This window comes from Corvus brachyrhynchos, unplaced genomic scaffold (genome assembly GCF_000691975.1).
Source record: "Corvus brachyrhynchos isolate BGI_N302 unplaced genomic scaffold, ASM69197v1 scaffold58, whole genome shotgun sequence".
Lineage (NCBI taxonomy): Eukaryota > Metazoa > Chordata > Aves > Passeriformes > Corvidae > Corvus > Corvus brachyrhynchos.
In genome coordinates this window covers 698,409-714,061 of record NW_008239539.1, presented here as the reverse complement: position 1 = coordinate 714,061, position 15,653 = coordinate 698,409, and the positions used below count along the sequence as shown (strand labels likewise).

General features: G+C 44.9%; 1 protein-coding gene across 5 annotated transcripts in view; it reads left to right on the top strand.

The window, feature by feature from the left end:
- Window positions 1-112: 112 nt before the first annotated feature.
- Window positions 113-15,653, top strand: part of SLX4 (SLX4 structure-specific endonuclease subunit) — a 29,000-nt gene continuing 13,459 nt past the window's right edge. For 3 of the 5 annotated variants that reach the window (XM_017741254.1, XM_017741253.1, XM_017741250.1), the window contains exons 1-8: window positions 4,870-4,910; window positions 4,995-5,097; window positions 6,802-7,514; window positions 8,358-8,597; window positions 9,369-9,543; window positions 11,245-11,460; window positions 12,404-12,618; window positions 14,412-14,725. In XM_017741254.1, coding sequence (XP_017596743.1) covers window positions 7,148-7,514; window positions 8,358-8,597; window positions 9,369-9,543; window positions 11,245-11,460; window positions 12,404-12,618; window positions 14,412-14,725 — 1,527 coding nt within the window. In that variant the 5' untranslated portion in view covers window positions 4,870-4,910; window positions 4,995-5,097; window positions 6,802-7,147. Of the gene's footprint in view, window positions 248-653; window positions 1,893-4,869; window positions 4,911-4,994; window positions 5,098-6,801; window positions 7,515-8,357; window positions 8,598-9,368; window positions 9,544-11,244; window positions 11,461-12,403; window positions 12,619-14,411; window positions 14,726-15,653 lie in introns of those variants that run through there. The other 2 variants (XM_017741251.1, XM_017741252.1) reach the window with 2 other exon arrangements.

Here is a 15,653-nt window from a genome sequence, read left to right as displayed (position 1 = left end):
CTTTACGTCACTGGTATTGCGTCAGCGGCGTTGCGTCATCCGTGACGTCATCGCGTGAGGCGCGGACCCTGTGTGGGGCTGAGGGGAGCCCAGGCCGCAGCCCTCGGGGCCCGCGCGGGGCTGGCTGGAGCTCAGCCCCGGACAGCAGCTGGGGACAAACGGTGCTGAAGGATGAACTCCATCCTTGGTGTTAGTGTAGCATCAAAGGCAGAAATTCAGGCATACAGCAGAGGCAGAGTCGTTCAGGGTAAGGAGGCGAGGGTGTTAGAGTTTTAAACAGCTGCTCCACTGACAGCCGGTAGGATTCGTTGAAGACGTTTAACGTGTTCAGCTTCAAAGCAAACTTCTTTCTAGCAGTGTTACCAGGGAAAGCAATTCTGATGCATTTGTCTCTGCTTCATGAAGCAACGTGGAATTTTATCTGTTGTTTCCAGGCTCAGGGGCACAAGGAGCAGCATATTCAGAAGGGCGAAGAAGGACTCTGGACAAGAGCCTGGAGCCACAGCACAAGGGGGGATGGCTCACCACTGGCAGAGGGCAGGGTTAAAGGGGGTATTGGGAAGGAATTGTTCCCTGTGAGGGTGGGGAGGCCCTGGCACAGGGTGCCCAGAGAAGCTGTGGCTGCTCCTGGATCCCTGGAAGAGTCCAAGGCCAGGCTGGATGGGGCTTGGAGCAGTCTGGGATAGTGGAAGGTGTCCCTACCCATGGCAGGGGGTGGGAATGAGATAAGCCTTAAGGTGTCTTCCAGCCCCAACCATTCCGTGATTCTGTGGTGTGGGCCTGCCTTGAAGGGAGGCAGTGTCAGCTAGCTTTACTGACAACACTTGGTCCCTGAACCTGCAGACACACAGGTGTTTATTTTAACCATGCAGGTTTTAGATAAAGCCAGAATTACAGCTGGGCAAAACCAGTTTGACTCCAGTAAAGTCCAAAGGCAGTGACATTGGCTGTTGCTCAGTCTGTTGGCTCTCTATGAACTCTCAAAAATCACAGATTGGGTACAGCCCCTGTTTTGTCTACACAAAGAGGCCCTTATATGCTCGCCTTTTGTATCCGCTTAAAATCCTGTTCTTCATCTCTTTCCTGGTCCCTCCTTTCCCCTTTGATTTTGGTGCTTGGATTAGAACAGTTATCTGGACACCAGTACGGGTGTGTCAGAGGCAAACTGGAAACAGAAGGTGAAAGAATTGTTACCATAAGCTTTACATTTGGAAGAAAATGGAAAATGGACCTCAAGTTCTTTTGCCCTTTTGCTTTTCCCGCTGGGTCAATTTTCATTACATGCAGAGTGTTGTGGGGTTCACTGTAGCTCTTGTGTGTGATTTTAGCTGAGAAGAGAGCAAGTTATTCATTGTTACAAATTAATGAAGTGTTAGTGTAAAAGGTGCATTATCAGATCACCTGAAGAAATCTGTGATGAGTTTGGTTACCTTTTCAAAGTGAGCATCTTCCTATTTTAGAGAAATCAAGATACTTTGTTTAATTTCACTTTATATTTGGCTTCAACATAGTCACAAATCAGAAGACAGGATTTTTGGGAAAAAAATCAGTAGGACTGACCTTGTTTTAAGTGAATGTGCCCTTCAGAATAATACTGTCATCTTGGAAAGGAATGGCTTGAATATTCAACATGGGAGCGTCCTTCTCTTTATTTTCACTTTTTCATTAATTATTCAGTTCATTTTCTTGCCACAAGTATCACTGACTGCTCTGTTCTTGATCTACAAAATAACAGAATTGGTTGACGTGGTCACAATTATCCCTGTTGGGGTGGAGTCAGGCACCTGGGAAGAGGCCACATTGTGGTTTGGAAGAATGATGGGCTGTCCGATGGCTCCCTTTTTGACAGCTTGATCCTGCTGGTTGGTGTCTCTCCCAGCTCATTTCCTAAGGTAAAGAACAGAAAAACAGGACAGGCAGAGAGTTAATCTCTGTGGGGTGGCACTAGAAACGTAAGTGCTCAATGACAGCTGTTTGCAGCTTCATTTTGAAACTTACCTAGCTACATTTTAATAATTTTAAATGCCTTGTATTGATTTTGTAGGATTTTAATTAATCATTTTGTCCCTTGATACTCCTTTAGTAGTTTATAGGAAAATTACCCCTCTGATAACACAGAGAGCTCTCATCAAATAGGTATTAGCTGAGTGTAGGTCTGGATTTTTATAAACTGTGTTGATTTGGCTTAATTTTATGATCCCTCTGTGTTCATCAATTCCCATATAAGCCATTTCTTTATCAGCTTGGTGTTGAGCTCAGTCTGCAAGATGGGTGTTTACTTCCCTAATTGTCCTTTTTGAAAAATCACAGTGACTTCTGCTTGCAAATGGTCCAATTCTGTTGACAGAAACACCTTCAGCAGCTGCTTTTCAATGTGCTTTGCATTGCTCCTAAACTGGGCTGCTTTCCAGCATCATCAGGGGATGAATATTATAGAAATATTTAGTATTTGCAGGATTAACAGTTCCACGGTTTGATGTAGTGGCCTTGGTAGGTTTTTTTTCTTGGTTTTCACGTACACCAAAAAAGATCTTTTTTGAAAGTCCTTAACTTTTTCTGACAAGGTAATTTTACCTCCTGCTTTTAATACATTGCATTGTTTATATTCTTTATTTATATTCAGAATCCAGTTCCATCACCATGATATTATTTTACATCTTGGTTTTTGTTATCACTCTGATTATTTTTCTTTCTCTGAAAACCAACTGAGTTTTTATTAAGTATTGTTCTTTATTGACTTTTAGGGCCTCTACCAAAATGTTTTTCTTCAGTCCTTAACATCAATTTTATTATTCTCTTAAAATTAATAGCTTGTTGTTGTTATCAGTCAAACCAATTTGATGTTTTCATCACCAGCTGCTTCTTTTTGTGATTTATGTGTTACTGTGTTTGCATACAACCAGGAGTATTTGCACCTGAGTGACCGTTAGTTTTTATTTGTCTCTGCACTTCCCCTTTATCCTTCCAGAGGAGGTATAGAGTGAATTTTCTATTCTGAGGACGTGTTGGTAGAGGGGCACTTTGTTGTGTAAGTAATGATTTAAAATTCTGTCTGGATTGTGATTATTTTTTTAGTGGCTGTGAAATGCTTTGAAGTGTTTTGCCATATGAACAGGGTGCTGGCAGGGGGAGGTGTAGCTCTGGACAGAGATGTGAGGACTGAAGGGATATCAGGTAGGGAAGTGGGTGGTGCCAGACAGACACGGATGCTGATCCCTGCTAAGATTGCTCCTTGGAATCTCAGTATGATTTTCCTACCTATCATTCCCTTGCTTATAGAGACTTGAATTAATTTCTCATTTCCTATTTTCCACATCTGGTTTTGTTACCCTTTTCTGGCACAGGGAAGCTGGCAGAGACCAGAACAAGAAAATTGTACCTTCTTTGGATTCCTGTTTTGCACTTAGATTTGTTCTCTCCTCACAGAACAAGCCCTGCTGTCCTCAGTGTTAAAGTTTTTGCACTTCTGCAAGCACAGAGACACTGTACAGATGCAGTGTCATGTCTTTGTAAAGTAGTGGTAAAGGTGTTGGTTAGTGCAGGAACCTGCAGAGAACAGGCTCTAGTGAAGAATCCCTAAAAGGATGGAAGATAATGTGCTTTTTCGGAAGTCACACCGTTGACAAGTAGGTTCTTCTCCATCAGGAACCTGTAGGAAGGTTTTTTGTAACAGGATTTGGTCTGGAAGAATCCCTAGGGACCTCCTTCTGGTGTGGTTGCCAGAAAAAACACTGCAGAAATTCTTTCCTTTCGCAGTATTTGGTCTGGCTTGACTGGAAGTTTTGTCACTAACCCTCATATCTTTGGCTGCAGCTTCCACAAAAGGAGAAGGTGGTGATGAAACTTCTAATGCCAACCCAACATGGTGCATCCCATCATCCTGCTGCTGCCAGCACTCCATAATTAGCGGTCCGGGGTCATCCAGGCCCTGGCAATTAGCTAATTTCTGAAGACTGAGGTGAAGCTGGAGGTGGGGGTGGGGGAGAAAGGTGGCCTCCTTTGGACTCACTCCAGCAGGTCCATGTCCTTCCTGTGCTGGGGACTACAGACAAAAATTCAGGTTTTGTTGTTGCCTCACTTTCTAGTGTTAAATAATCCCATTTCCCTTAGCATTTCTTGAGAAATACAAGAGATTGCTTCCAAGGCACTTTCCTGGTTTTGAAAGTATAAAGTGAATTTTTCTTTAAAGATGAGGAATTGAGGAGGAGATGTCCTGAGGCACTACTGTGGTGCTCGGGAGGGGAGAAGGTATCTGCTGTGTGCAAGTTGTTGAGGCCTGCCTAGTGCTGATGGACTGTTGTAGCCACGGTGATGACATATTCTTGGAGACTGAAATGGCAGGAGAATTGTTCCTGGAACAGACAGACAGTGTAAAGCAGCAAGTGAGCAGGCCCAAATGTTGTGTATTTGAGAGCTCAGAAGAGAGAATGTCAAACTGGACTGCTGGTGGAAAAACGCTTTCAGGGGTTAAAAGAGAGGCTGCTCTGAAAAGTGGGAGGATAACAGATCTTTTACCTGTTTGGGTTTTTTTAAGGGTTTTATGATTTAACTAAGTAATTACAAGGCAGTAAATACAAGGCATGTAATAGGTGCATATTTTTAAATCATAAAATCACAGAATTATTTGAGTTGGAAGGGACTTGAAAGATCATCCAGTTCCACCCCCCTGCCATGGGCAGGGACACCTTCCACTATCCCAGCTTGCTCCAAGTCCTGTCCAGCCTGGTCTTGAACACTTCCAGGGATAGGGCAACCTGTGCCAGGGCCTCATCACCCTCACAGGGAAAGATTTTCTTCCCCATATCCCATCTAATCCTACTCCCTGGCAGTAGGAAGCTATTGCCCCTTGTCCTGTCACTCCAGGCCCTTGTCCAAAGTCCCTCTCCATCTTTTTTGTAGGCTCCCATCAGGTACCTGTTGAACTGGTAGAAACGATAATCAAGAGCAGTCAGGACAAAATACACTAAATCCATCCTTTTCCCTCCATTTTCCAGGTTCTGTCTTTCATTCTTACTGGTCCTGCTTTGTACCATTTTGCTGATGCACGTTTACTTGAAAGGCACAGCTGGGCTATAGATTTGGCATCTCAGTGAATAGGTAAGTGCTGCTAATTATTTTATTTGTGATTTGTTTAGTTTTAAGATCTTCCAAAATGAATTGAATATTATACTGACAGAAGTGATTTTCAAAGCCATTACCTTTTGCGCTCAATAGACTGGTGCCAAAGCTGGTTGTTAGGGGCAGCAATAGCAGCAGCTTCAGAAATATTGAGATGTTGAATAGATCAGGAACCTGTAAATGCAGGTCTGGACAGGGAGGAGTAATATAGATAAATTCTTAGTTTTGCATCATAGGTGTGTCTGATCTGATCTGCCTGGGACACTGAACATTGATAGCAAATGGAAAAGTGCTGATCTGTTTCGCAGTTTAATATCAGGAACTCACCATAAATAATCCAGCAGTACAGCTGTGTCTGAGGTATTTAAAGCCATGTAGGATGTTAAGATTTGGGACTTCTCCACATGCTGTCTCCTCCTTAAAAGAAAAAGGTCAATTTACAGTTATAATTACACCAGTGTTCTGTCCAGGAAAAGTAAATTTATGAACTTTGATTTCTCTCTAAGAGAAAATTACTCCAAGATTCACAGCAGAATCTTCTGCAGGTCTGGGAGCCTGAGTTTAAAATAAATAAATCCATTAACATCTGTAATTGCTTATAGGAAAGGCTGACCCATGGAAGTGTGTAACCAGCATTCCTCAGCCTCTCATGTCTGCAGCCAAGCCATTTGAGAAAACAATCTCCCATGTGTTTTTCCTGCTTTTTGAGTCTTTCTGTGTCCAGAGCTTTACTGGAGTAACTGGACTATAGCTGCTGCCATTCCAAGTGAAACACTCTGGTTTAGGTTTGAAAGAAGTAGTTTTGGGAGGAATATAAAACCCCTGGTAAAATAGCCAGCACCATCATGAACTCAGGACTAGGAAGAAGAGGACAATGAAAACATGTAAGAATAGAGCTCTAGTTTTAATGTTGCCTGAGAGTTGATGGCATTTCCATCTGGATATTGTACCCAGCGCTGTTCCAGGTAATCCCTGCCTAGTACTGCTGTTCTTGCTGCAGCTGAAAAGATTAAGAAATTCGTTTAAAAATGCTATTTATTTAGTCTGTTTACCTCATGTGTGTGACAGCAGTCTGTGAAACATGGTCAGTGTCATGGTTTATTGAGTACTCAGGGGAAGAATTCAGCAGCAGCAGGAGGGGTAATTTGAGCAACTGTGGAAGACAAGAGGAGAGAAAAGCTGAACATGTTTAATGGAATCATTCTCTGACTTGTCCTAAAACCCCTTCTGAAATGCCACAACTCCATTAATTTACTTCTCAAAATGAGGTTGGCCTCTCCTCTCTGGAACTGTAGTGTCTCAAAGCAGAGTTTAACACTCCAGAGTCACTGCTTGAGCTGAAGGATGGGTGTTTTTCCTGCTGCATTTGCTGGTCTTGTGCTATGTAAGTAGGAATGTGTATAACAAAAGGACAGAGCTGTGTATAACAAAAATCCAGAGCTCCAAGACAAAAGCCTACCCCATATCAGATACCTGTTTTAAAATCTTTCCTCTTCTTTGCTAACGTGGCTTGGGCATATCTGTAGTACAATTACAGGGACAGTGTTTGGGGTTAATATGTGCTGTTTCTAATCTTAGTATTTCATGCAAATTCTCTTCTCCTTCAGCAATTTACACCTTGTCCCACAGTGCATCTGCCTGTACCATCCTGCATGACCACCTGCTTTTGTTTCTCTGTTTAAGGGCTTTCATAAGTGTCTCTCTGAAGCTCTGTAGCTTATCATGATGATCTTACACATGCTCTGCACCAACTGAGGTGCCTAACTTATGGTCCAGAGTCTTCTGAAGAACCAGCTTGTGAAAGCAGGTGAGGTCCTTGGAGAGAAAACATGCTTTGCTGAATGTGAACTAACTGTGGAAGAATGAACTGTTGGAAGTGCCCACTCTGTCTGGTGACCTCATTGGAGCCTGGAGAATGGACATCTCTGAGGTGCTGGAAGGGCTGATGCAAATCTGAACTGATTCTGGTGTTTCCCCCTGCCCTCCAGTCCTCACAGTGTTCTTAGGCCACAGTGTTACTGGAAAGCCGATGGATGAACAGGACAATGATTTTAAGGAATTGTGGGCAAACATTTTGAGTAGGGCAAAGAAAAAGGCTGGGGATGCTGAGGCAACAAAGAGAGTTCAGGACTGGCCAAAGAGCACCACAACACGAAGCAAATTAAGAAGAGGCAAAGCTGCTGCTAAGAGCCAAACCCATCATCACTTACCAGCAGTGAAGGAGATAAACTTGCCTCAAGATTTGGGTCCGAAGGATCAAACGTTGGTACAAGAAGAAGATGGCGATGCTGCAGCCTGCAGTGGTGAGACTGCACAGGGAGATGGAGCAAGGAGCCCTCTCCCTGCCAGCCAACTGAGCACAGAGAGCACTGAGTGTAGCCAGAGGCCTCTGACAGGTGAGTGAACTGAAATAGTTCAAACAGAAGATAGGCAAGGACTGAAAGGACTCTGTAGCTCAGTGAAGGTCTTGAGAAATCCATCTGGAGGGGACACAGTAGCACTGTTGGAAGCAGGCTTGCCCCTTACAGGGGTTTGATCTAGGAGTGTGTTCTGTGCTGCAGGCAGGCAGAAGATGTCCCTCAGTAAGGTGAAGCCTCAGCACAATGTGATTTCTTTGCCAGTCATTATTCACTGATTTTTGCAGTATCAGAGCTGAGAAAAACACTCTCAGATCATCTTGAAGCAAGCTCCGAGTATAGTGTGGTCCTTTTTTACTCAATGCTTCATTGTATGGTGACATATTGTCACTGGATGTTGTCAAGGGTAAAAAAAACCATGAATGAGTTAGGAAAGGTATTGGATTAGTTCATAAAGGATTAGTCCTTCAGTAGCTGTTAAACATGATGACCAGAATGCAGTCACCAGTGATGGAAGTCCTTATACTGATAAATTAGGTCAGTCAGGATTGGGACATTGTGTGGTTGGAATGCTGGGAGAGCAGGGCTGTGGGACTGCCTTCCATGTCCCTGCTGGAGACCTTCATGCAAGACTTCCTTAATATTCCTCCCTGTAAAAAGGATACAAAGGTATCTAAACACCTCTGCAGCACAGAAGCTGGATGTTGTTATTGTGGTTATCAGGTATAAAGTCCTGTAATAGTTACACAAATTGTTCACTTCTCTAAGAATGGCTGTGCAGAACTGGGCCTGGCCCAGGCTGCTGTTGGGGAAGGGCCTCCCAGCAGCTCTCAGTGTGTGTTTAAAGCCACCTGGTAAAACTGGTGTTTTCTCCCCCTCTAGCAAATCCTCTGAGTGGCTGTTCCCAGACTACCTTACCCCTCCTTCCCGCTACTCCTCCAGGAACCTGCTCTTCACCCACCCCAAAGGTGCGGGTGGCAGAGCTGGTGGTGGAGAGAATGCAGCAGTTCAAGAGGGTGGCACCTGAGCAGCTGAAACACAGCTTGGATGGGAGCGTGCCAAAGGCTGCAGCCAGCAGGGATTTCCCTGCCAGGAGCCAGGAGCAGAACCCTCCTGAGGATGGTATGTTTCTCCTCTTGGCTCTGGTGTGTGCAGAATGAGTGGCTGGTGAGAATGGTTGCCTGAGGAGCAGTCCTGGATCCCAGGGCTTTGTTCCTGGCTGGCCTAGTGGCTTGGTACAAACCACTCCAGATCCCTGAAAAAACATTGTTAAAAGATTATCCATACTTTTTTTCCAACTCTTCTCTAAGGCTGAGCTAACCTCATGTAAATTCTAGAAGAATAATTGTCTTTTGGAAACAGGTTGAAATTCCAACAGTATCAGTGAATGTGATCATCCTTCCCTTGGGACAGTGTTAGGCAGCTCCTAGGTATCCTCCATCTTTGGTACATCTCCAGGCACTCTCTAAGGTGATATGTTCTGTGTTGATAAATTTAATTCACAGCAATTTTACTGTGGTTGGTTCTTTATAGATCAAGTCCCTGTTGGTTCTGTATGGACATGAAAATCTGCTGTGTTATACATTTTATGTATAAAATTCCATATTCTCCCCAGAAACTTCAGCCAAAACTGTCCCTTCACTGTCCCTGACATGTGATGCACTGTGAGCAAATTGTCACCTCCTGCTCCTGGGCTGGTACAGTCTTGGAGTGTTGGAAAGGAGCAGGTTGTACCTTTCCTGGTGAGAGATCAGGTGTGAAGATGCAAGAGAAAGCTTGCCATTAATTTTTGTATGTCTAGTTTAATAAGCTAATAATGACAAGTGTAACAGTTTCTCACCTTCCATAAGGATTTAGTTTTCCATCTTAGATCATTTCTGCCTTCTTTGCCAGATACCCACCATCTCCCATCTGTGGAACACGACAGTGCTCTGGCTTTGCCTCTTCAGCAGAAATCCAAGGACGGAGCCCTGGCAAGCCTGGAGGATGCAGGCTTGTTCTTCTGTCAGATCTGCCAGAAGGATCTCACAGCCATGAACACGCTGCGACGAGAGCAGCACGTCAACAGGTGAAGCACCAGCCAGATCTGTCTTTTCTGTCCAGTCCCCCATAGACTCCTCACTCAGCCCAGCCATGGAAGAATGTGGGATTCTGCTTAATGGCCTTGACCTTTATGGCTTGAATTAACAAATCATTTTAATGTGAAAGCAGAGGCTGATTGTCTTGCCCTGCAGGGCTTCTGCATGTGTGTGGCCAGGCCAAATCTGCTTTCTTCAGCTGTGTGGCAGAGGAGCTGCCATTGTAAAGGAACTTGGTGATCTTAAAGGTCTTTTCCAACCTTAATGATTCCGTTAGTGATGAGTCCCTAATGCAAATTTTGAGATCTACCGATTTCAGCCAACAAAGTCTTTGCTCTGTTTTGCTAAAATTCATCTAAGGACATCCAGTATGTCATTGTATTTTAGCTGTTTTCTGAGGGAAATGTGACACTACTCAGAGAGATGACTCAATTGAAATTACTGCCCTTCATTTAACATTTAACATTAACATTTCCTTAGTGGTAAATATCAAACACAATATATTATGTACAGACAGCTCTTTGGAAATTAAAACTCTGTGCTCTTCTGTTACTTTTCAGAAACAACACATTTGAATGATTGTAAATTCTTAATTCAAGCACTTCCAGAAGGCAGGAGTGATGTAAATTGTTCAGTCCTACATCATGTTACCGAGTGGCTGCCATTGATCAGGCTTGTTTGCACCTGCAGCTTTCCAGGTGTTACTGTTGTTTCTGTTTTCAGCCATTTTGTGCTGCTTGAGAGGACAGAAGCTGTAAAACAGTGACAGTGTTTGACAGCTAGAAATGCTTTTTGGAAAGTCAGGCTTTCTGAACTATAAACATGTAATCATCTGTTGAGATTACAAGGTTATATTAGCCAGGGATTTTTTGATAGCAGCCTTCATCCCAAGAGTGAAGCTGTAGATGGATAGATGCACCGACACACCAGTAATCACCAGTGCTGAATGGTCTCTTAGCACAGCCCTGTGTGTGTCATTACCTAATCAGGGAGTGACTTTTGTGATAGGTCCTGCAGATCCAGGATTTCACACCCTGAATCTCTTTGGAGAGAACAGAAAGAGAACAAGTACAAATTTTTACATAGTTATGGCCTGCCAGAAATTATTTGAAGTTCATCATGCTGCACTCTGGAGTGTGGTGTCAATTCAGCTGCTCCCTTTTCTGTTGACAGGGGTTTATAAATTAGGTGGAATGTTTGAATGAGTGCAGGAAGAGGGATTAGGTGATGGACACACATGAAGTGTGTTGTTCAAGAGAGGCTGTGGAGTCCTTATTCCTAGAGGTGTTCAAGGCAAGGCTGGAGTAACCTGGTCTGGTGGAAAGTGTCCCTGCCCATGGGAGGGGGGGTGGATCAAGATGGCCTTTAAGGTCCTTTCCAACCCAAACCATTGTGGCATTCTATGATTCTAAAGTTATTCACTGCACTTGCCTTTGAGCAATACGTTTTTAATATGCCTCTGAGACCATTATCTCTATGTAACTGTTCCCTGTTGTGTTCATCACAACATGGCCACATAATGCTTGTTTCTTTAGTGGATGTCCATGGCTGTTACTGGTATTAGAAGTGATTGTGCTTTTTATTATTATTATTTTTGTTGTTGTTGTTATTATTATTATTATATTAATGACTTAAGTCCTAGCACGCACCCTTTAAAATCTCCATAGGTAAGCTTTGCCATTGTCTCCCAGGTGTCTGGATGAGATGGAAGAAGCACAGATGTCATCCTCCAGCAAACCAGTGGTCCCTGAATGTCCCATCTGTGGGAAGCAGTTCCAAACCTCACAGAGCCGAGTCAGTCACCTGAAGCGCTGTGCTGTGGAGATGGATGTGCCTCCTAATCTGCTTCTTCAGGCAGTGCAGTTGCAGGTGGCCACGCTTGGTGATGCAGCTCTTCAGTGTCCCAGGTAAGCTGGTAGGAAAACAAAAAGATGCTTGTTGCTTACTTTGGCCTGAGAGATGTTGGAGGTGGGGATGAACAGTAAATGCAAGGCTGACTCACACACTGGGCAAGCCCTGAGCTCAGAGCAGGTCATGTAGAGCCATGGCCCAGTACCAGGTGAGGAGGATGTGACAGTCAGTTGGAGAAATAATCTTAATTTCCCTCAGAAGAGGTCAGGTGGTAGATGACTTTAAAAGCCAGCAGGCAAGAGCAAAATGGGGAGTAAATAACCTTCCAGTGGTTTGTCAGAATGGTTTCTAGTCTGTGAGGCAGTCGCTCAGTAAAGCAAAATGGTGTGTTTGAGCTTACTGAGCAAACCACAGAGTAGGAGTGTGGAGCCTTCCTTGGGATCTGTGGTGCCAGGACAGCCTCAGCTCCTCAGCTCATTGCTGTCCTGGGAATGTCCTTTCACCCTGAGCCAAAGTGGGAGCAGGTGTGTTTTGCAATGTGCTTGGTACAGAGCTGCTCGCTTGGATTTGAGCAGAATCTTCAGAGTGCAGCAAGTGGTGCCTGAGTGAATTTGTAGAGGAGCTCATGAAGTCCTTTTGTGCCAAGGAAGGACCATTGCCTGTTCCTGTGGAAGCAGAGGGATGGGAAAGCATTTTCTGGTGATCTGGTTTTCTCCTGTTTCAACTTGTTTGTTCCCTTTTGGTAGAAAAAAATCATTCAAGGTAGAGATAGCAGATGCTTACATCCCAAAATAAGACTTCTCTAAATTACTCTAAGTTCCATGAATGATGAGAAATCATTTGCTCTCTGCTAGGAAAGAAAGTACTGAATGCTTCTTATTATGCTTGACATGGGAATCTCTCTGAGTAAATGGAGCAGCTGCTCTGGAGTGCTCAGTGTTTGTTGTCTCTGATCCAGTCACATTAACTGGGGCTTCCTGCTGCATTCTTGGATTTCAGCAATCAGCCCAGCAGGGCAAAGCGAAAAGGCCCCTCCAACGAGGACTTGAGGAAAACACAGAAGAGGGCCAAAATGGAGCTTAAGGATGAAGATTTGCAGGTTGCCATGGCAATGTCACGCTCTCTGTTGGAGCAAGAAAAGCAGGAACAAACAAAATCAGTTACAAATGTGAAACCGGTGGCTGCTTTCCCAATCAAATGGAAGCCAGGATCAGGTATGTGTTACAGCAAGTTAGTGTCTGAGGCTGTGCTATGCAGGAGTAAGGTGGCTGCTCTCCACCAAAACTTCCCTGTTGGATACAGGAGGGATGACAGCCCTGTTTCTGGTTTATTTAAGCTGTCAGAGCTTCAACAATATGCAGTATCCACATGCAGGTAAGAACGGCTGCAGGATGTCCATGGTTTTGGGAATCTTGTGCTTTTTTTCATTGGTTTGTTATTTTGAATCTGTAAAATAGTCTTAAGCTGTTGTTTCTTGTAAACTGTGGAAGTGAGGAGAAATAACATGAAAATATGATTGTTATTTCTCCTGCAGTAGATTTTTTCCTATTCTTCTTGCTGCAGCCTGGATTAATGCAGCTTTTTCAGTGTTATCTCATATCATTTTGTCCTTTCTGCAGTGCCGTGTATGTCCAGTACATGCTGCTGAGCAGGTGCCTCGCTATGTCAGAGTGCAGAAGGGCTTAGAAAGGCAGACAACTGCCAAGGGAGAGGGTTGAGAGCTGTACAGAGGGGAGACTTGACTCTTCATAACCCTGCTCAGGTCTCCTTCCTGCCCATAGGTACTCCCAGTTGGATCTGGGGTTGGGCATTAGTAAGGCAAAGGTAGTAAGATACAGGATTTCCTAATGAAGGCTGCCTAGTGTTTGTGTGAGCTGTGGTTTGATGTCATCCATGACCAGAACACAAGATAAGGATTCCTTCATAGGTGTGTTGGTGGTTTTTCCTCCCTTTGTTGTGCAGCACTGCCATACAGTGTTGGAGGTTAGGATTTTTCTTTTTTCCTTTTTCTTTCAGGGAATTTTGTCCCATCTGTTGCCTAAGACATGATAAGGACCGGTACTTAAGAGACAAAAGAAGTGGCCAGGGTGGAAGGAAGGGTGCAGCTGGCTACTGTCTTAGCTGAGGGCTTTTCTCTTGGGAAGGGCAGAGATACCCGAGATTTTGGCTGGGGGGTGAGGGGCTGGGCTTAGCTCCTGGCTCGTTCTCGGCATCGGAGGGGAACGGTCGAGTTGCTGCTACCGTGGGGAGAATTCGCTGCCACCGCGGAGTCCAGCCCTGTACTGCTTCTTCCTTACCGTGGGTGAGCGGCCGTTGAATTGGGACCTTATTAACCCCCGATCTGACGGGAAAGGACCCTCACCATCTACTCGGGTGCCTCAGGGGAAAAACCCGGCCCCCCGAACCCCACCCTCTTCCCGGAGGGCGCGTCTCCCGGCTGCTGCTGCCCAGCCCCACTGCTTTCTGCTGCTGCTGCCTCGGGCTTTTTTGCTACAGCACCCCGTGTCTGCCCGACTTTCCCCGCAGCTCCTGCTACGGCATATATATGTAAAGAACTGTTATTCCTTTCCCCATATCTTTGCCTGAAAGCCCCGTAATTTCAAAGTTACAGTAATTTAGAGGGGAGGAGGGGTCACGTTTTCCATTCCAAGGGAGGTTCCCGCCTTCCTTGGCAGACACCTATCTTTCAAACCAAGATATACAGGCAGCGTTCCATAGGGCTGGGAGGCTGCATGACTACCAGTGCTTTCCATAATGATCAGATTTAGTGGACATGGGAAGGCCCCCAGAATGCAGCAGACCAGTGTGAGGAGGAGTCATTCTTCTCCAGAGTTCGTTTCTCCCGTAAGGCCTATCTGAGGTTTTGGACTACCTGCACAATCTTAAGAGTTGTGTTCTCATGCCTTTCGGTCAACTCTGAGTACAGTGCTGAAGAAACTGCTGTGTTGATCTCCTCTGCCCTGTGTGTTCAGCTGTTTATTTATTTGGATTCCTTTTTTTTTTAAAGAGAAAAAAAGGCGTAGAAAAGGTGCCAGTGCCCCTCCACCACTGCTGCTCCAGGACCCAGAGAAGGCCCACAAGAGGATCCAGGAGCGAGTAGCTATGATGCTGACAGAAGAGGTGGAATTCCCTCCCACCCCTCAGCTGCCCATTAGTAGGATTTTGGAAGATGAATCTGGAAAAGCAGCCTGGCTCATGCCACTGTCCAAAGCCAAGGACTGCTTTTTATGGAAGATCAGTGCTCTGACAGGACCCTGTGACCCTGGATCATTCTACACTGCAGACTTAACCCCTCCAATTGAACCCTGGAAGCCTGTGCAGGTGGGGTGCTCTGTTGTCCTTGCTCTGATATGTGTGTGCCCTAGTTCTTGATACTTGCCCTGTATCCCTTCTGTTTCCTCATTTGGAATGTGAACCAGTGATCCCCTCTCTCTACACACTTGCTGTCCGTGACCTTTTCTCCCCTGGTCTTACACAGTCAGGTTTGAGGATCTTGAACAGTCAGGTTTGAGGATCTTGAGCTTTCATTTCTGCCTTTTGGAAAGGAGAAGAAGGCTCATGTTACCATGGTTTTTGAGCTTTCAGAAAATGAAAGGGTTGGAAACAGAGAGTACTGAGTAAAGGGACCCCATCCTGCTCATTATGCCGTTAGTTTGTCCATATTTACAGCAGCCTGACTCTTGTTTTTGTACTTGGCACTTCTCTCTGGTCATTTCTATTGTGAGTGTTGCCCATGTTGCACTCAGCAAGGACTGGGGGGAAAAGTTTAAACTGAAACTTGATATTTGCTAGCACAGAGAAGGTGGGAATGCCTGGAGTTGTACAGCCAAGCGTTTGCACTCAGCCTTTCCCTGTGCATCCCACTGCCTCCTAGTGCATGTGAGCTTTGATCCAGGTCTCAGTTCCACTCTTTCATTTTGTTTCCACCTGGATCTGCTTCTTCCAGTGCTCTGTATTTTTATAAAAAGTGCCCACAGGAGCAGACAAAGCTCTTTCAGTCTCTTTTCTCCGAGGAGGATATCCCTTCTCTTTCTTCCCTCTTTCTGCTCTTGAAGTATTTGCTGCTCCTGTTCAGAAACTACTGTGCATATGTAGGTGCTTTATTTAATACTTCTTCCCTAGTCAAAGCCCAATGTTTCTCTAGCTTGTTGCAGGTTGAGGCTGGAGAGGAGGGACTCCCTTCTAGGATGTTTTGAGCTTTCATTCAAGCCAAAAACTGCCAGAAAAGTTTAAAAATAAAAAGCAGGAA